Genomic DNA, 21,522 nt, shown 5'->3' on the forward strand with positions numbered 1-21,522 from the left:
TTTTTTTAACAAACTCTTTGGGATGCTATTAATGGAATGAAGACATTGTATTGATAGTGATTGAAGGTTATCTAACATGGCAGTGAATTCTATATTTTATGACACTCCACATCATGTTCAGAGCAGATGCCACGTACATTAACTCGCTCATAACAAGACATACTATGTGCCTGAAGTACGTAGGCCTACATGTACCTGGTACTTTGTACTGCTCTTATATGCACTGAAATTTTGATCCTGGAGACGACAGAAAGCTACTAGCCTCATTCAAATACAGGAATTATTGACTTTTACATTGTGATGCAATAATAAATTGTATTTGCTACCATTTCCACAACCCCTTAAAAAAAAAAAAAAAAATGGCTTGGCTGCAAATGAAGGGCTTTCCGTATCCAAACTGTGCATGCCGAAAACTGTAACTGCAGCCTGACCTTCGGCCCCTGAGTGTGTGGACATGTTATGGGGAGAAATTTGACAGTTTCTTTGCATGCCATTCCCACACGCCATGCAAGGCAAATTATCAAGAATAAAACAAAACTGATTTTTACATGGCAATGAGTATTGTGGGAGTTCACATTTTTGGCAAGCAAGCTGCTTATCTGTTATGATTGCAAGGTGTCACGTATGCTGTAAATTGTCAATGTTCTGCCACAGGGTCCCTTTGATAACATGATAAGGCGTAGTTCGGGAAGAGAAATGTTCTGCAGTATTGCATGCCATTGTCTGTACACCTTTATCTGAAAAAAATTCAAGTGTATAGACTTGTATAGACTTGTGTGTGGTCAATCTTACCTCAAAACCCTATGCTCTATCCATATTTGTGATTTTTTGTTGTTCGTATGTCATGATGGCATGCACCATTTGATTTTACGGTGATGAGCAGTTTCCACAGCAATGCATTAAATGTTTACGGAGCATTCCCTGCTGGAAACTGCCACGGTTTATTTTGTGCTTCTGATATTGTAAAGGTATTGAATTAGAGCACAGTGATTGGGCTCACACAGAGAATCACAACAAAGTCACTTCGCACATATTATGCAGCTCTGTTTCAAACTCCGCATTCACATTGGTCCCCGCGACACGGGGACAGCCACAAGAGATCTTATCTTTTTTACGACTGACCGTTCACACTGGTATCTCATCTGTCCTCGAGCTATGGGGGCATTTTGGGGCTTGGAGCGAGTTCTGCCACTTGAATCCAGGCATAGCGCATGTGCACATTTGATGACCACAGCTGGACGCTATCAATTGCGCCCCAAGGTCACTCTACTCTCCAAATCTTGTCCCCTAACCCGACTTGCTTCGCGGGACAAGGGGACAAGTCCCAGCGAGTGTTCGCATTATAATTTTGGAGGAGAAAGTCCCGCAGCGTGGGACTTTATATAATATTATGGCAGTTACAATGTCACTAGATTTATTCTTGACATTTTTAACCACCTGGAAGAAAAAATAAATTTGTCAGAGGTTTCAAAGTTTGGCCTACCTTTGATAATCTTAAACTTGGTCCTTAAAGGGACTGTACAGTACTGGTTGAGGTGGGGATTCATGTTTTGGACATTCCTAAGTGAGATAGTGAAAAACCTCTTATGAAATATGAAAGAGCATGTAATTTTAAGAAGGATTCAAGGTTTATTTGATGAAAATTGGTTTTCAAATGGTTGAGATATAAAAAAAAAAGCTAATAATAAAAGGCGACATGCCACAACTTTATTAGGATCTCTTTGTTTCACCTTGTTTTTTTATATCTCAGCCATTTCAAAACCGATTTTCATCGAATAAACTTTTGATACCCCTTAAAACTGCATGCTCTTTGACATCTTATAGAGTGGTTTCTGAATATCTCGCAAAACGTTAAAAGCTAAATCCTCACCTCGACCAGAACTGTACACACCCTTTAAGATGGGGGGGGGGGGGAGGGGGCTGTTAATTTATTGTAATGAGACGGCAATATGACATAATTGCCTTTCTGGATAAGCAGGACATTACCTTATCTCAAGAGCAAACACACTCATGATTGTGTCCACAAGATGTGCAAGATGTAGGTCCATGGCAAGACTTACGCCGTGGTATCAAACTCCAGCAATTCTGCAGTTTGTTCTGCGGGTTTGACTGGCAACTCAAGCCTCAAGGGTCTGGACTTTGAATATTCTATGTAGTGAACACCCTTGTCTTGCCAAGTTCTCTTTATGCTCATTGTTAATTCTGTTTACACAGATGCCTGTAGTGTTTGAGAAACAAGCTGTGCTTTGCATCTCAAATGATACACATACAACTCCCCCCCCCCCCCCCCCCCCCGAAAAACTTCTTGACTTCTTGCTGAAGTTCATGGTGGTATTACTTGTCCAGTCGTGAATGACATCATATACCGTTTGCAAAGATTACTGCACACACACAGGAACAGTGGTTGTCAAGCTGCAGTGTGAGGGGAGGACTTTGAACTGTCATGGGAGGTTCTTGATATCTAATTGCGCATTGTTAAGACCTGACCACGTCGTCTTCCTCGAGGCAAAGGTGTACCATCTTATCAAAATTGGTAGCATTTGTATGTGGACGTGCCAAGGAGTGTAGACTTGTCTGTTGATTCCCATTCATGTACTGGATATTAATCTAGCTATTGTGTGGTGTGTAGCTATGATGAATATCAAATTCACTTTAATGCTGCATTTGGTTTTTAAAGTTTGCTTTGCAGTGAAACCCTGAAATTTGGATACTGTGCATTGTGCTTTAGTTTTATGTATGTATTTGATTTTGTTGAGGTAGGGATGTATATGCATTTTGTGTCACGCTCATTGTGTGCTAATGCATGTTTCAGAATACCATTTCTACATTTTGAGTTTGCCAAAAATGAACAACCTTTTGTGAACATTAACTTTTTAATGATAGTGTTCTGTGGCATTGCTAATCTTAGGGACAATGGTATTTCAAAGAATTTTCTGTTCAAGATGTACTGTCCCAGACTTTTGTAACAGTTTCCCACTGGTGCAGTCAGGATATACTTGTAGATAATTGTCCATAACCATGCAATTTCATGTATTTTGTAGGTTCTCTTGAAGAGAAAGCCACCAATTTGCTAAATCAAAAAGAATAATGATTGTGCTTGTACATATCGTTGATGTTCATACACTGATTCTTCTCGAAAATGCAGATGCTGCAAATATTTATTTCTCTATATCTTCTTTTTTTTGTAATATAAACATATGACTGTCATGTAATTATCGATGTTACATGGTATATGAAGTAAGTTACAAAGAAAAAGAGGAGACAAAAAAAAATATGTGAAGCACATTTGCTCTTGCTAATGTACTTCCATGTACTTGACAATCTGCTGGGTGCTGTAGCATCAACTTTCCCATCATGAACACATTCAGGAAAAGTTTCAGTTATGATGGAGAGATGTACTCATACACATGAATAGAGATGATTTATGATTCTTCTCTTTTATTTCCTCCTCTTCTTTTCAGGTACTGAGAGAGCTGTGGATGAGGGAGAAGTGAACCCAAAGGAGGGCTCCTCAAGCCCCATCAACTCATCAAGAATTTTTTATTAACCTCAGCTGGTAGAGCGGGGTTGCAGAGGAAGTGGAAAAAGTGGGATCACCAGAGTGTTACTAGAGAGAGTGCAAGAACGAGTGGAGAGGTGTATTCTTCTACAGTGAAACATTGTCTTGTAAGACACAAAACTCACCGCACAGAATGGCATCGTTACGGACTACCAGGCACTGTCGGTCAGTGCAGATTTTATGCCTATGGATTGCCGTCTTCCTGCTAGTGTCTCCAACGGGCCGGTCGGCCGCCCAGCAGCCGCAGCTGTGTCCGGACAACTCCTCGGTCATCTGCTGGGGCGAGCTGCCCCCGATTCCCGCGGACGTGTCAAGAAACATGAGCGGGGGCAGTAGACCAGGAACTCTGGCCTCCATGGCCCAGAGTTTTGTGGACATGGTCCAACCCAGAGGACTCCCTATAAGTAAGTACTCTTCCACTTTAAACTCTAGAATTCCAGAGCTTTTTTTTGTCAGATTTTTAATGAGATTTTTCCTGTACTGTTTGTTTTACTGACTCTTCCAAAAAGTGCCAAGTTGAGCATGGGGTAAAGCGTTCCTTTAAATTTCCTGAAACTACGATCAAAACAAAGAAGGGGGTGGATATTTTGTAGAAATATTTTGACCCCTGGAGGAGGAACCATGTTTCAGGGGAAGAAGATGGCTGGTAAAATAATCTTGTCAATAGAAAACATACATAAATCTTGTGTCATTGTCTTTCCAAATAGTCCTTGGGGGAGTTGTTAAGAAAAACCGAAAATACAGGCGAGGAGAAATTGAGGCATTCAAGTTTGCTGTGTTCCCCACCCCCCCCCCCCTGTCAAGTTCAATGGGGAGTGAGGGATAACTGTTCTACCTCCTCCATCATCACCAAGCAGCATCTAAAAGCAAAGATGCCTGGCCTAAATATAAATCATGCTGCACTTGGCATACCATAGCAGTTGGAGGTCGCACTAAGGGTCTTTCCTTGATGTTGGTTTTTGTTGATGGGGGGGGGGGGGGGGGGGTGGAGGAGGGTAGGGGGAGGGGAGTGGGTGAGATGTACGCATTGAAGAATTCACATTTCATTCTAGCAAGAATCACAACGGAATTTGGTTAGAAAGAGGGTTGGCCATTTGAAAGAACCATCAACCAAGAAGGCATCAGTTTGATTACTTCAGTGGGTGAAATGCATACAGGATGTCGCAATGGCTAACATGTGTCAAGTATTTTTTCCTGTCAAGTCATCCTGTCAGCAAGCTCTAAAATTGTTTTTCATGACAGATAAAGAAAGTTTCTTTTGCTCAATTTCGTTTGTGGGGTATATCTTTTTCAGCTACTCATGATGACATCTGAAATAATGACTTGGCTATTTACAACTTTTTCATTTGAGAGAGGAAATTTATCTGATATGTGTTTGATGGGTGCGTTGTGTTTAATATCCTCACCGACTCATCTCCAGTGTCTTTCCACTTGGTGACTGTCCCCGATCATCCCAAGAAACGCTGTCACCTGTTTCTGCGTTGACCCCTCACCTCAAATTTCCTCGTGCCTCCCTTGACGGACAATTACGGGGAAGGACGATGACCTTTTTGGATTGAATTTGTCTAGTGAAAAAGCCTCAAGGATTGTTTAGCAGCCCTTCTTTTGCAGTCATGACCTGAGGAAACTGTTTTCTGGGGGGGGGGGGGAATTCTTTGATGATAGTATCCAACCCTGCTAGTCTTTAACTATAGTGTATGCAAAATACTTTGTCGTGGTTGAACATGTTTGAAACACGTGTACAAAATATGCTAAATTTCACCATACATATTGTTGTAGTCGTTTGCATGGTGCTCTTTAGCTTTTCACCTAGATTTGTTTTGATGTGCATTTCTTTCTGGTCTGTGTCTTCACTCAATTCCAATATTTTTGGAGCCAATTTGGAGACAATTTGAATGCTGTCCGCGATTCATCTTGAACATCTAGTGAAATTACATATATGTAGGAGTAGTTGTTTACAAATGTGACAAAAATTGGTTTTAAGATCTCTCAGCTTAAAACGAGTATAATTCCATGGGCTCTGGTATGTGGTGGTCATTATTGTTGTGTACATGTTCTGGATATATAGCGAGTGAAATACATATATGTAGAAAAAAAAAGTCCATGTAATTTAGTGTGAAATTGGGCTGGAACAAAACATTTTGGAAATTTGTATGGATGTTGGTGAGTATTAAATTGATTCAGATTTCATTTGGCACCTTCAAAAAAATTGCCTTGATCATTTGAGAATACTTCCCTTTAAGTAGTGGGCCTACCCCTTTCTTTGAGGATGACACACAACATTTTGTGTTTCTGTCTGAATGTTATGCACAAACTGTCAAAATTTCAATGTTGCCCTTTCATTACAGTTGTGCAAACTTTCTCCGAGTGGTGAAAATGAGCAGTTCGCCAATGCAATATGTTCATGTAAAATTTGAAGTACATTGTATTTATGGGAAAAATTAATGAGGACGCGGCTGTCGGGTGTTTGAAATGTAAAGTGGATTAAAGTTTTATGAGCCATTGGTTTTCGTAATGGATTGTAATTGATCATAGTGTGCATGTCACTGCACTCAACTTCCAATCAATCATGTTTGATTTGTACTTTGGCATTTGAAGACCAAGTAGTGACCTTAATGGCTAGGTATGAACCCTTTAGATTTGAGAGTATATCAGAAAGTGATGATATGTGATGCTACATGTAAGGCTACTCCACCTCCCGGAGATCTCCTCTTCAAGAGGGAGCGGCCATGGTACTTTCTCTTCCCCCTGTTTTTATACCAGGGTGAGCCTGGTGTGATGAAAATCACGTGGCGGGGGAAGCAGGGCAGCCATGGCATGACCCCCCCCCCCCCCCTCTCCACTTTGAAATGAACTGAAGAGGAATTTCAGTCTTGGGTCTTGCCTTAATGTCTGTAAATGTCAGCATCGATTTAAAGGGGACTATACCCTCTTACCCTCCCCCTTGTCAGGCATACAGTCTAGCTGTATTTATTTTGCACATTCCTACACTATTGTGTTGTACATTGTACGTGTGTCTACATGTAAGACTGCTGAAGAAATGCTTTTCATACCATGTGTACATGCAACTGATGCCCTTTGCAAAGGATGCGATGATGTACCAGATTGTCCATATCGCTGAAATGATTTTGGTTTCACAGCATGGTCTGATGTATGGCTAGTTTTTCTGTTTACATTTTGTTCACTTGTGAATCAGTTAATTTGTGTTTTATTTTTATAGAATTATGATATAAAAAGTTCTCTGTGTGTTGCATGGTCACGTGAACAGTTGCTATGTCCCACAGCCATCGATCCTTGAGAAACTTTAGAGAAATGCATCACAAAGGAACTTATCTGAGAATTTCTTTTAGCTAGAACGGTGGGCGTAACATTTATATAGATGACAGGAGCAGTCTGTCATGCGTGATACCCATTCAAGTGTTAAGTTGGCCTACTGCAGTGCAATCAGTCGAAAGCCAATTATTCATCCCAGTGCTGTTTACATGTAGTAGGCATACAGTGTAATTTTGTCACCGTCTCCCTTGCATGATGCCTAATTGATGAGACCTGTGTAATGATTGTCAATATCATACGGATCATGTCTTCGCTGGAATGTAAATGATCCATGTTTGAATTATTGCATCACATGAATAGTCTCCGCCTTTTCCCAGGCCCGCTGCTTCAAATGATCATGGCGAACTGTTCTTGGTATAGAAGGATTGTTGTTGGAAGTGATACAAATAATGTTCTTCACAAGCAGGATTGATATTGCAGTCAAAATCTGCTACACTATACTCTGAATCTGCTTGTAGCCACATTCCCGAAAGGAATTTAACCTTTGTGGTTTCAAGTCAGAGCTTCAGTTTTAGTTTCCACTTTCATTTTGTTGTTGTTTGCTCTCCAAGTTCTGTATATGTGTGAGTGTGTGTACAATGTATGTGTATGTGTGTGTGTGTGTGTGTGTGTGTGTGTTCATATTGCTTTTTATGCATTTTCTTCAGATATTCTTGTAGTGACCTACATTGTATGAACCATTTGCCAAGGAGGTATAGTTTGTCAATAGATAGATAACCCCACATCCTGGTACATCACACTGACCAGTACCACTACATACCAGCCACACCCCTGTTTACTCGGAACAGCCTTCTTCAACCATAGTGGTGGAATTAAAGGGTCAAAATACACAAGGCATATGATAGTGAGTGGCAGTTAAAATGTATGAGGTGTATAAAAAGTGTTTTTCCTGCATTTCCCCTATAAATTCATCCAATATCACTACCCAGTAGAAAATATCACCTGTACAGTGTAGATCATGCACATTTACAATGTACTCACAAATCTTGAAAAGATACCTGTGTAGTCTAACTTTTATGTCAGAATGTAAAAATGAAAATTAAATTCTTTCTCTCTTCTTACTGTAACTTGAAGAATTGAAATTATACAATACTTAAACTCAAAGGCCATTATTACAATAAAGAAAACGTGTTTTTGGAAGATTGTATTCAGTAATCCATGATTTCTGTTGTCTATTTCAAATCCTAAAAAACTGCTTGTATTATGGTAGGTAGAGAAGTAACATGGGGTCAAAAAGGAAAATGTGTTTCAGTTAGTGCCAGTGTCAAAGTTAATGCTTGTTTTAATGTCGACCCACTTCAGACCACAACCTCAAACACATGCCATTGACCTTTTATCAACGAGTCAAACTGGTCATCAATAGAAGTGACGGACAAGTTTTGTCCATGAATGCATGAAAACAAAATGGGATTGTGTCATAGGCATTCCATAACGCCTGATGTGTTGGCTTGTTGTACTCAGTGCGTCATGTGCGACAGCTTGTGTGAATTGATTGTGCCATCCTGTACCAAACAGTGGTTAGTGCTACAACAGTAGTGTTTTATAATATCTATGGTTCAATGTATGGTTCTGTACCGAGTAGCTCCATGTGAATACTGTGTATTTTTATTCCTCACTCCTCGACTATACCACTCTACAGTGGATATAACTGTGCATATATATGTCATACAAGAAGATTCTTCACTAGCTCATTTTATAAGCGGCGTTCAGAAAACTGCCACATTATCTTTTGCAAAGCTTATCTAGCTATCAATGTCTAATTTTGTATATTTTTCATTCTTTTTATTTTATCTTTTTTTTTTAATTAAATTAAGATTAACACTCTTTGGACCATATATTCCAGTGCTGCTCCTCATTATGATTATGTGGAGACTGGTTATAATGGAGTTAAACCTCATTGTGATATGGGATTAAATTCTGGGCTGTAATGTGGGCTGGTGGCACCAGATATACTGTATTATACGTTATATAATTTCTGGTATTTATATTTTTGTAAGGGCGTCGATATTTGTGAAAAAGAATGACTTATGGAAATATCACCTCCCATATCATAAATGTGCTGTATGTCATCGCCAAGTTGGAAATCACTAACTTTTCTTTTGAAAAGGGATAATAAAGTATACATGTTGATGTATACATGTACGTATATATTTCTTACTGTATCTTTGTGGTTCTTGCTTGCAAACTCAACCACTCACAAATTTGTTTAATTCGTGAATTATGATACTCGCAAAGTATATCAGAGTAAAGGAGAGAGAGATGTACTTTTTCTTTCAGGTAGTATTAAATAATGACGTGCAATTACAACTGAAAGTCTAGCAAGTTTTCTACTGCCTTGTGTTGTAATATAGTAATTTTCCTGAAACACAATTCTGGATCTTTGTAAACAGTGACAAATGTATGACTAAATCATGTCGATATGGAAAATCATGTTTGGTGATATAGTCATCCTGAAAAAAAAAAAAAAAATCTGAATAAAAATGAGGGGTTCTGTAGCTCTCTTGTACATTGTATGTATTTACATTATGTGTCATTTTGGTATGATGTGTTATAGACAAAGAATGTATGTAATTAATATGATTATTCAACCCAATTGCTTACAATGTAATTGTGATGAATGAGATTTTGCAGAATCTAGGGAACTTCTTGATACTCAAAATATATGATGCTCTGTTGCTATTACACTGTAGTTCGTAAAAGCCAGAATTAAAGTATGATTGTATCATACTGTGTAGACTTTTTTTTTTTTTTTTGGGGGGGGGGGGGAGGGAGATTATTTCGTATCTATAGGCAATCCTACAGTATGATTTTGTAAATACATTTCACTAGTAATAATCTTACATGTGTAGTAATTTTTCGTGTCAAAGGAAATCAGTCGCAAAGAAATCATAAAGGTATAAATACTCAGATCCTGTAGAATCCACCTCCGAACTTGCCTGCACATGTACATTCTATGAAATGAGAAGTACATTGTAGAGGATATACACATTATATAAACATGCATGTAATGTGTAATTTCAAAACCTGCTGCAAGGCATCCATGCAAATTGCACGTGTACTGTACACTCGTGTGCTACACTGCCAGGCATCTTCCTTTCGATATGACTTCTGTATAATGAGGGCTTCATGCCATTGTATAGAAAAGGGTGGAGTACCCTGTGTTGCCATGACAACTAATGGTATGTGATGCAGCCATAGAGGGCACACCCTTGTGATGACCTGCAAGTGCAATGATTGTCTTGTCTTTTTTTTTTTGTCCCCCACCCCCTCTCTCTCTCTCTTCTTCTCTCTCTCTTCTCCCTCCCTTCCTTTCTCTCTCCTCTCTATTTTCATCTCTTCTTCATTCTCTTCCTATCTTTCTTTCCCACTATCTTCTCTCTCCCTCTCTCTCTCTCTCTGTCACTATTGATTTCCTTCTGTCGTCTTTTCTTTTTTTTCCTTTTCTCTATATTTTAGTTTCTCTCTCCTCTTGACACTATCATTCTCTCTCTCTTCCTACTATCTATCCATCTCTCTTCTCTTTCCTTCTTCCATATCTCTCTCCATCTCTTCCTCTATACAATTGTACCTCTCCCCCTCTCTTCATCTCTTTCTCTCTCTGTATTATACATGTATATAGTCATGTACAAGTTTTTATAAATGTATTTCAGGTGTGTCCCACGCTTGTCCAGACATTTCCGACAAAGAAGAGAAAAAAAGTCATGAAAATGAGGATAATGTTGGCATGGCTGTGTGTATTTACATAAATTATGTATGTGAAGGAATATACTGTATGCTTTAGTGTTGTGATTGATTGCCTGTGGAAGAGAAAACAGACCCTAGAAGGAGATGTCTATTCAAATAAGATTTTAAAGATATCCTGCCATGCTGAAAGGCATGCTGCTGTGCAGAAATTGCAGTATTTCCCTGGCAGAATTTCACAAATGTATAGTTGTGTGGAAATTGGTATAAAACCAGGAGCAGTAGAACCAGTGTGAAAACACTTATTCCTTCCATAGGTGGAGATCCATGTTCTGTTGTGGTTCAGAGGCAGATTATATAGTCCATGTATGTGAAAAAAAGTCCAAAGGCACATCAATCCTGCATACAGGCAATAAGACTCATTTCAACTTAAACATTTGTGAACAAGTACGTAGTCATCTTTAATGAAATGAATCCACTGCTTATAAAGATATGAAACTACACGAACATGCCATTAGGTAAATTGCTTGTCATTGTAAATCTTACACTGTATGTAATTGTATATTGTATTCTGATGTAGGTACTGCCTCTGTTCTTAAAGTTAGGGATCTGTAATAGGCATTCATGTTCAATAATTATTACTGTGTAGTTATTTCTTTTTATCATGTTGTATTAAAAGATCAAATACATGATTAAGTATTCATTGGTAACTCTTAATATAGCAAAAGCCCATTCTCTATACAATGTGCCATGTGTAGATAATTGATAAACCAGCATGAAAATAGCCGCATTTGTCAAAATGGTATTTTATGCCCACTTGAATCAGAAGTACAATTGTAGGAAGCAAGGTACACATAAATCAACAACTAATGCTTACGTACAGTCATATATAAATCAAATGGTGGTTTGTGACCCTTGACCTTTGTCCATGCACATCCAAACTTGGAAGATTCCCAAGGAAAATGTCATCTTAGATACAGTCATCAGGAAGGGATGCCAGCAAGTGTTAATTTTTAACCTATCTGGAATACCAGCGTGGCAAAGTGTGCACTGTGTGTTCCCATCCATGCACTGTACAGTCAACCTTGCTCAATTCGATCTCCCATAAGGTGAATAATCGCCTAATTCTAAGGTCTTTTCAAAGGTTCTTTCAAAGAAGCGTAACAAATTTGTTCTGATTTGACCGTGCAAAGTCTTGTTTTTTTCATGATTGTATTTAGATGCAAACTTTTGATTTAGATTTAAAGAATAGTTTGAGAGAAAGAGAGAGTGGGGGATCATGCAATTTTTGTTTATTATTTACTACCAGCATTAATGGACTTTTTGCTCACCAAACTAAATCAGTCCTTTGGTCCATTATCATGCTACTAGCCACAGAGTTGGTCTTTGCTAAAATCAAGGAATCCCGCAAACACACATTGAACCTTGCATAGGGTATCCAATAACAGAGTGTGTTGGAAGAAAATATTTTCAAGGTTTACCAAAAACACAGTTGGAAAATACATATTAATATTAGAAAAGAAAATGGTAGGAAAGCAAAAAACTGGTGTAGGATTGTGCACATTGGGAGAAAAAAAAAAAATCCTGCTCTGTGCTGTATATCATATATAATGCCAGTTTGAGTGACTTTGAGCCCACACATCATTCATGGTTATGGATGCATTCCCCGTCAATACGAGATCGTGCACGATCGCAAAGTAGTGCCACATCATGGCTACATGTATCCCTATTCTTCGACCCGCCTCAGTCATCAAGTTTCGAGTTCGTAGATTCTCTTTCGGTCAAGATTTTCGCAATATCCAGAGCAAAACACTACGTCCTGACTGTGAGTCAGTGTGACCGTACTGATTGACAAATAATAGACAGACTGTCAATATCAGAATTTAAGAAGAAAAAAAAAATGTTGAATTACACCAGGATGCAGTGACAAATGTGCCCCGCAGAACGGCGCTGCAGCAGTCTAGAAACGGGTCCGATCGGGAACGGAGGAAGCACCCTCGAAATCAGACTTGACAGATTGAAGGAATGAGAGGAGATGATCTAACACAAATAATAAATCAAAAGATGATTTCTAAAGAGCTATGTAATGGTAGATGGAAGTTGGGAGTGCTGCAAATGAACAATCATGTTAAATAAGGACCACATGCACTCAGCAGATTTTTTTTTCTTTTTTTTTAAAATCTGTGTACACTGTATTTCACCTACAAAGTGCCTTTGGTGATGATAATGACTTGCTTTAGTAATAGTAAGGAGGTTTATTAGTGAGTACAGAAATTTGAAATGGTGTTTGAAACAAACCCCATATACATTGTATGCGACCCTGCATCAGAAAATGTGTAAAACTCCAGTAGGCCTGAAGATGCCAGTTTGGGTCATCTCGACTCATTTTAGGGTTTGGGTTTTTTGTTTCATTTTCTTGAGCATGAAAGTACAGTATGAGTAGTATTTTTATGACCATTCAATCTTTTGTTATTGATTTTTTTACAAGGTGGTTTTTCTATTTTCCATTTATAGGGTATGTGAAAGTGCGCATGAAAACCTTGATCAGAAACAAAAACAATAATAACGACAAAACAGTCAGCAGTAACTTTGATAATTTGAAATGATTATTATAGAGTTTTCTTAGTGTTTTTGCTCTGAGTCTTTAGTCTGTAACGTAGGTTAATCTGACAATTCCTTCTCAGTGGTTGCCATGGAGTTTTAAATCCTCTGTTTGATTGTTTCCACGTTAAGTATTTCCTGTGTGTGTGCGTTTATGTTGCGACCCTCTTACCGGTATTTCAATGTGAAATGGTAATATTTTTGATAAAAAGATTTGAATCATTGATCATGATGTAATGCATGTCTGCAAAGTTTGGACAAATTTCTACTTTCAGTCTTTTTTACATTGCTCCTGTCTGCAGGTTACATCACAAAGACACTAAACCTTACGCTGAATGGCGACCCGGGTCAGTATTATCAGGATAACTGGAGAACGGAGACAGTAGAGGTAATTTGATTCATTTTGTATCAAATCTGTTTAAGTCTTTTGATGATCTGCTTGATGATGATGTTGAGCAGATTAGGATAAGGGGTATATAATGTAAAACTGCTCTATATTGCTTTGTGTACAAAATGTACATATAAAGGCAATAATCTTTAACTACGAAACATAGGGCAACAAATTAGAATAGAATAGATGAAACACGGACGATACTTTTTAAAAGTGTTTTTTTTTTGGTATAGCCGACAAGCACTAGCCGAGGAATAATCTAAATGTCAGTGTTTATCTTTTGTAGTTTCTGTTGAGAAATTTAGAATTTTGGATGTGATTGGATAATAAAAATGATAAATCATTTTAAAGCAGAATTCTTGTGTTTCCTAGTAAGCAAATTTAGAAGCAAAAAAAAAAAAAAAATAGAGGAAAGATTTGCGAAAAGTAGCAAATATTTATTAAAATTGCTTCCATGATCAAAGCCAAACTTACAATGAATGTTTGCATTACCTCTTGGTGAATAAGTTTTCTTCTAAAGAAAAAGAAAAGTATGATGATTTGTGAAATTATTATATACACGTATGTACATCTGTATGTAATATGAAGTCTTGGATTATTGAAAATGGTTCCCCTTGTTAACCCTCCCTGCTTTGCCTGTTCACCAGATCATGGGTGAGTTTGTTGGTATCATCGTCTGCCTCTGCATCGGGCTGCTCTTCATCCTCGTCATGCCCTTCACCGCCCTCTTCTTCTGCTGCTGCCGTTGCTGCGACAACTGCGGCGGGAAGCGGGTGCAGCGGGATACGAAGAGCATGGGGTGCAAGCGGGTCACCCTTAGTCTCTTCTTCCTCTCTATCACTGGCATCATCTGGTGAGTTCGTCCCGCCTTCAACCCCTCACGGGACCAGTATCTCACAATACCATAATGACTTTGGCTCCGTTTATCGGCTTTCCCCATGTGTAAAAGATGTTTCAATACCCACAATCCAAACGCGTTTGCTAACGGCTTTCAGATTGCGTTTCTCAGGCTGTTGCATTTATCAACGCTGTTGTGAGTTGATTGGGAGGCCTTGTAAATGCGCAGCTCCATTGCGCAGCTCCTAAGGAGTGGAGATGTGTGGTTGGCAGTTGATGGTGGGCAGGTCTGAGCTATAAATGCATTTCAAAACGACTTCAAGTAGCATTTATCAACTCTACGATCGCACTTTTTTTGGAGTTTCAGAAACTCGTCCTAAACGTCCTAAGATTGAGCAAAATATGGGGTCATGTTCTTCACTCCAAAGAGATGATACATTGTGGCATCAAAAAATGAAGTTTACACACTACTAGGAGAGATCATGGAATTCTTAAAATATAGATGTACGTCAATGCCACCATAGAGACATCAGAGATTGTAAACTTCAAATAAAGAATATCAGAGCTGATCGGATAACCCTGATTATCTGTGAAGAAATGTAGAATACAGACAACTTGTGTGTGGGAGGAAATGATAGCCCAAAAGGCCCTGTATTGAGAAGGATGAGGTGAAACGGTGCCCTTCTGAAAAACATAAACAGGAAAGAAATGTAAGATGCAGATATCAGATAAGAAGAATATCGCTACCTGGCAACTAATCTAAAAAGAAGAAGAAAAAAAAACTTTTGTGGGAGAATGAATGAAGTGAGAGGTCATGTCTTGAGCTACATGAGGAATCCCCCCTCTACAGTACATTCTTGTTTACTCGCGATCTGACGTGTTTCACAATTGTCGGCGGATTAGGCGAGCCACTCCAGACGTTGCTCATTGATGTTGATGGGTGCTTTGGTTGCCGTGGCAACAGGGAAATGTATCAAGAAACCAGGCGCGATGTTTGTCGGGTTCCAGTGCCGTACAGACAGTTCAAAATTGTCCATCAGTATATGCATAACGCCAAATAATCAGTGAGTCGGACAAGAAGGTTACGTGATGCACTAAATAGAGCGTTTATAACATTGGGGGTGGAGTTGTTGATGAGTATTTTGTCTGGCATCGCTTGACATTAATTGAATAAATTGACCTTACATGAATTTTCTTAACTGCCAACTTTAGTTTGTGGCTGATCCATTAGACTTGATAAAGCAGGAAAATAATTCTCAAACATGATGAACATTAATAGAGAATGGACTGCAAGAAAATTGTCATTTTTTATTCAAGTCATTTAGTTTGTGCTCTACCAAAGTTTGGTGAAATTCACTTTGTTTAAAAGTTCACTTATATTGAAGCCATGGGTTAAAAAAAAAACAATTATTTGACAATTCTAAAGGAGGAATAAAAAGAAACAGACCTACATGGACCTTTTTTTATACATTGTAGTTCTGCCAACACTTGCAAACGCTTTCAGTATATTTTTTCCACATTCATTGCATGCCTATGCAGATATTCATGCAGAAAGAAGGAGAAGAATATAGTTGCTTGGTTATACTTATTTCGTCACCATTTCTTGTTGTGAGTAATCAGTGTTTGCAGTAAAAGCAGACTGTGCTAGAAATGTAAATCTTGAACCTCTATGAATAGTAAGTTGCTTTCTTTTGCACAATCTTTCTCTCATCAGATTTTAGTTTTTGTTTTTAAGACCACGGTTCCCGTAATGATGGCTGTCTGTAGTTGGCTCGTATTATCAATTAATGGCAGTATGCTTGGCCAAGCAATGGCAAGATGATAAGAAAGGCAGAAGAAAAAAACTTCAGCTCCAATATTTGAGAAATTTCAAGTGTTTTTATACCCAGAAAATTGTGCATGAGAATGGAAAGGATAAACAAAACTTCACATCTCTTCAAACAGTTTAGTGATTATGCAAATATTATGTCAGAACTGGTAACGTGTCACAACTCTGCTGTGTGATCCTTCTCACGTCATCCACATTTGTTTGTTTATTTTTGTGTGTGTGTGTTTGAAGCCACAGTGATATTGTTGAAGTGTTTTGCAGAATGTACAGGGTACTGATTTTTTTATTTATTTATTTACATTGTTTTTACATGGTATTCTTTTTTGCAATAGTTCTCATCGAATACATCTCTTTAAGCATGAAATTGCGATAGTACTTTTCAGTGCTACAATATAACTTTACTGGCTTAGGGACAAAGTGCATTCGTATAGCTCAATGATAGGTTCTTTGTTTTTGGTGAGAAGTCACGTATGACTATTATAAAGTCTGGTGGGGGGGGGGGTTAAATTGATGGATTAATTGACATGCTCCCACCCCACTCCCTTTTTGAGGAACAAAGTTTGTTTGTTTTTTTCTTTGTTTGTTTGCAGAGTCAATTGTCACAGACTTTTAAAGATTGTGATTGTGGTAATCATCGTGTGCAAAGTCAAGTCTCTCAATTTAGCTACTGTACATCTTTCCCAGATGACAGGGATAGGGATCAGGCGTAAATAAAGTCTTCGTGACTAGTTGCACAGATCCTTGTAAGTGTAGCCTAGATTCAGATCATGTGATCAGTGGTGAAAGTATAGATGACATCGAGGGGGATATACGAGTAATGTTGCAGTCTGTCACTCCACAGTTTGAAATAGCTGATTTGTGTGTGTGTGTGTGTGTGTGTGGGTGGGTGGGGAGATATTCCTTAAGTCCTGAAGTCCACATTTTGTGGATTCTACCAATGACAGAGACTCCAACCCCAAGCACCTTCTGATCTGGAGATTCTCCCGCCTGAAACCCCTAGCAAACGGGAGACTCCTTGCGGCCGGGGTCTCCAGGGCCCGCTTAAGGGCCCTGGAAGTTCTAGGGTTCTAGATGCTCTCTCGTTCTATCTAAGGCTTATTTTTCAACATACGATGGCAATAGGTAAGAAATCCTTTCCAACGGGAGACACAGAGCCAGGGCGGGAGAAATTAAATCTCAAGCGGGAGAACAGGAAATTTTGCAAAAATGGGCTTTCGGTGGGAGATTCCCGTCAAAAGTGAGAGAGTTGGAGTCTCTGCAATGATTCTTAATCACTCCACATTAATTAATGGCATGGTCATGTACTTCAAATGATTTGCCGGAGCCGAGAACAAGCCCATGGTTAGCTCATGCACACAAGGTAAGCCTGTGTGTTCTATGCCATTCCAAAGTTTATAGTTCAGACAAGGGGGGGGGGGGGGGGTTGGAAAAGGTTTGATTTTTGTGGGACACTTACTCAGACGAAGTATGATTTCTCAAACAAGCCGTTGAATGTTGCACAAACACAGTCTTGCAGAGTATGTTGACATTGCATGTGAGGACATTGTTGATATTTGAATGGTGTTGCCTTTATGAGAAAGTGCATTTACATCCCCTTGCATACACCAAGGACCCCACTATCATGAAATATATAGAGATATGTTGTTGATTGAAAGTATACATAAGGCTTGATTTTATGATCATGTGACAAGCAGGAGATATCAAGAGATTTCTGCTGTAAATTTGGAGTGAAGTTTGTGAAATGGAATCTTCCACCATCATGTCTCAGGCATGTATCAGTCATTAGATCTTGTAGGAATATGAAGCAAATGTCCTACATCGTATTCAAAAGGTTGAGCCACTCTCGTATCAGAGAAAACGATCTACCCCAAGCGTAACTTGAGAAGGGTTACTGGACTGGATTAATATTCGGTCTTGAAAACCTTGTTGAGCTGTTCGTGCCCTTGCAAGGGTGAAAGTGTCTTGCAATATTTAAATCTGGCTCGGGGAAGGTGATGGAATTATGCTGATTTTCAGTCTCGGCATCACCGATACTCCTCATGTCGCTAAAGAGTTGCTTGTTTTTCTCATCACCAGGGGGGTGAGATTGGCCCCGCAGATTAAGCATCACTGTCTCGAGGGGGATCGCGCCAAATTGCTGATTTTAATTGATGACGATTGCGCTGCCTCGCGAGGTCTTCCTTCCCTGATCGCGATGTTGGGAATTATCGAGTGGGAAGGGAATCATGTTTTGCCAGGAAGGAGGTGGGGAGATGTGTCGGTTGGAGTGAATGTTAACGGGACGGATCATCGCGAGTGGGTTGACGAGCTAACCTCGAGGGGCCTCTTTTGGCCTGAAGTCGACACTTGTGCCCATCCCAATAATGGGGAGGGCGTTTGTACCAGGGGGTCCCAGCACCTACCCAAATTTCAACAAATTTCATTGAGAGGTGATGCACCAATAAAGAGAAAGAAAAAAGCAACAAGTAAAATAAAGATGTAGGTATATGACACCTGATGATTTTTAAGAGAAAATATCATCTTATGGTGTTGCAAGTGTACAATTAATTGACAAACCCCTGGTCTTATCAAACTATTGTTATAATAACGTTATCTGTTGACAAAATGATTTTAGAGACTTTTATCTTCCATCATTTGTGAGAAATTGTAGTGTAACAAATATTCCAGGGACCAGAGTGTTTTGGTTGTAACTTTCTTTTGGATGTGGCCTGTGGGCCAGATCCCAGAATTTCTGCATGGTCCTACTCTAATAATTGATGGTAAAAACAAATAGCACTCTTGCAGCCTGGCTGCCCCTTTAATTCCAGCTATATTGAGAGCTTTTGCTAGCAGAGAATCTGCTGAGAATAGACAGAAAGTGATTGACAGTAAGTATGCATGTCGGTACTTTTGTTTCTCTTCTTCTTTGTGTTTGGCCTCTCGTAGATCACAAGGCCAGGTAGTGAAAGTGCATGTGTGAGGTACGACAATATGAGGGTAGTCCGTCACACTTGATGGAATGTTTGATTGATGCAGTAATTTATCCCAAGGTCTCGTCATGTCACGGGGAGAAACAAAACTTACGAGACAGGCGCGCCTCTGTTTGCTGGGTTAAAAATGCCTCATAGATGTGCAGATATGTAGTGGTGGCATTGTGTGCCATTATATCAGTAAGAAACCCTATCATTGACGGCATAACACTCTATGGAATAGAAACAAAATATAGAATTGTGAGCTCTCTTTGAATCAAGGAAGTAGCTGAAAAGATCTGGTTTCGCCAAGCAAGTGTGCGGAGAGCCACATCTGTTTATCTTTTGGAGGATGTTGAAGTTTTTAAGCACTGTAGTTGGTTCATAACATACTATTACATAGTGTGTTCCAAAGCAGCTTTTAGAAATAATGTCCTAGAAAGAAATGCAGACCATTCAAGATGGACAAGATAAAAATTTCATCTTAATGTCTTTACCTATGTGCAGGATATATACAGAGATATGATGACATTTTAAATGACCAGAGTTGATTGTATTATACAAGCTGTGCAACATTCTTCTGGTTTTGAGCAAAAGTCGTCATGATCATGAATTCCTTTTCAAACAGTAACTTTCCCTTACGCCAACTCTCATTCGAACAGCAAAGAGTCCTCCTGAGAAAATTTACTCTGCCCCTTGTGCCGACAAGTAAATACTGCACATACTGTTCTCATCAAGCCAAGAATCCCCCCCCCCCTTTTGATTCAGTTTTGGGTGTCATATTCACTGTCATTACTGCTCGTTCAATACTGTGACCATTACAGCTCACATTTTCTTTTCCTTTTTGTGGAGGAGGGGAGGGGAGGGGAGAGTAGGAAGTCAGCAGACGATGGTTAGATCTGTCATACACGGAAAGTGAGAGTTTTTTTGATCCTTTGGAGATCTAATCCCCTCTATCGGAGCATCTACTCTCGGAGGTTGATCACGGCGAGAAGTCACGGAGGTGACAAGTGGAATTTCGCGGGGAAGGCGGGATTATCCAATAAGGGTCTGTGCCGTGAGCCGAGTCGAAAATATTTTGCCACTTTGCGACGAGACAGGCTTAGAGATGTCACAGAAATTACACTCCTACTCCAGATCACAGTGGTTGAACAGGGGGACATGAACAAGGGTGCTTTTCCTCGAGAGTTCAGAACATTTCTGATAGATATTTGCAATTTTCCACAATGTTAAAGATGAAAAAGATATTGATATTTTTGGTCGTCGTCAGGCAAAACCTTCAACGGTGACTTGGTTAGTAACTACCCAATTTTAACTCAAGTGAAGATGTGAACGTTAAATTCACGTCAGTATTTGCTTCATGGTTGTGTGGTAAATTGTAGAGGAGAATATCATTTTGTGTCAGAGTTATTGTGTGAAGCCTGGAAAACGACAACCTATTCCTTTTTACTGGATAGGAAAACATTTAATTTGTGGTCACAGTGTAGTGATTCCTAAACTTCAGAAATGAAGTCTACTCTTTCATTTAAAGTGAAGATATACTAGGATACCAGAGTCTTTGAAAATTGGGAAAAATATGTGAATTCAATGAATACTAATCATTTTCACCACTGAGCAACCATAGTGCTCTGTTGATAGCTGCCCTTACAGTGGTTTGCACCTTAATCATGAAATAGAATAAAGGTTTGCCTCGTTTCAGCTACAAAATGTCGTATCACCAATTCTTTCCCTTTGATCAAAATCTGGTCTGAGCCAACTTGACCACAAAGTGCGCATTGACCCCTGGAGCGGCGTGGCATTGAAAAGACGTGTTTGTGTCACTTGGTCATGTTCCATATGCTGTCAGTAATTCCCGTCCGAATGATCCATGGTGAGAAAGCATAACAAGTTGTAAGAGGAGAGGCCATCTTCCTCCTTTCGTACCGCAAAACACTGGCCGGGGGAAGTGCCGGGAGGAGTGAGACGGCTAGAATTACAGCTTTGTGATTCAAAGTCCATCAGCATAGCGCCATCCGAAAGCGAATGCTGAAACCAGGAAAGTGAAGTTTGAGTTCATTTAGTAGACTTTTTTTTTTCTTTCTGTACTGAAAGAGAAAAGGGTTGGTGTCAAGTTTTCCTTAAACTTTTTGTCGAAGCCTTCTTGTGTTTGAATGTAATGAATGGAATGAGAGCAGAACAGGGGCAATTTTTTCCTTCTTTAAGGCTACAGTAGACCTTAATCCTCAACATAACCTGTCATTTGAAGAGGAACTTGTGGCACTTTTTCCTCCCAGCCGAACATTGGTTCTACAATTTGCCGAGCTCATTGTAACCAATCCGGGATATTGAACACTTCCTTCCTTTT

General features: G+C 39.3%; 1 protein-coding gene across 1 annotated transcript in view; it reads left to right on the top strand.

The window, feature by feature from the left end:
- Nucleotides 1-3,692: 3,692 nt before the first annotated feature.
- The window catches only part of LOC140241964 (prominin-1-A-like), a 104,319-nt gene continuing 86,489 nt past the window's right edge, over nucleotides 3,693-21,522 (top strand). The window contains exons 1-3 of the mRNA XM_072321710.1: nucleotides 3,693-3,963; nucleotides 13,477-13,562; nucleotides 14,213-14,418. Of these exons, the coding sequence (XP_072177811.1) occupies nucleotides 3,693-3,963; nucleotides 13,477-13,562; nucleotides 14,213-14,418 (563 nt within the window). The remainder of the gene's footprint in view (nucleotides 3,964-13,476; nucleotides 13,563-14,212; nucleotides 14,419-21,522) is intronic.

Source organism: Diadema setosum, chromosome 18 (genome assembly GCF_964275005.1).
Source record: "Diadema setosum chromosome 18, eeDiaSeto1, whole genome shotgun sequence".
NCBI lineage: Eukaryota > Metazoa > Echinodermata > Echinoidea > Diadematoida > Diadematidae > Diadema > Diadema setosum.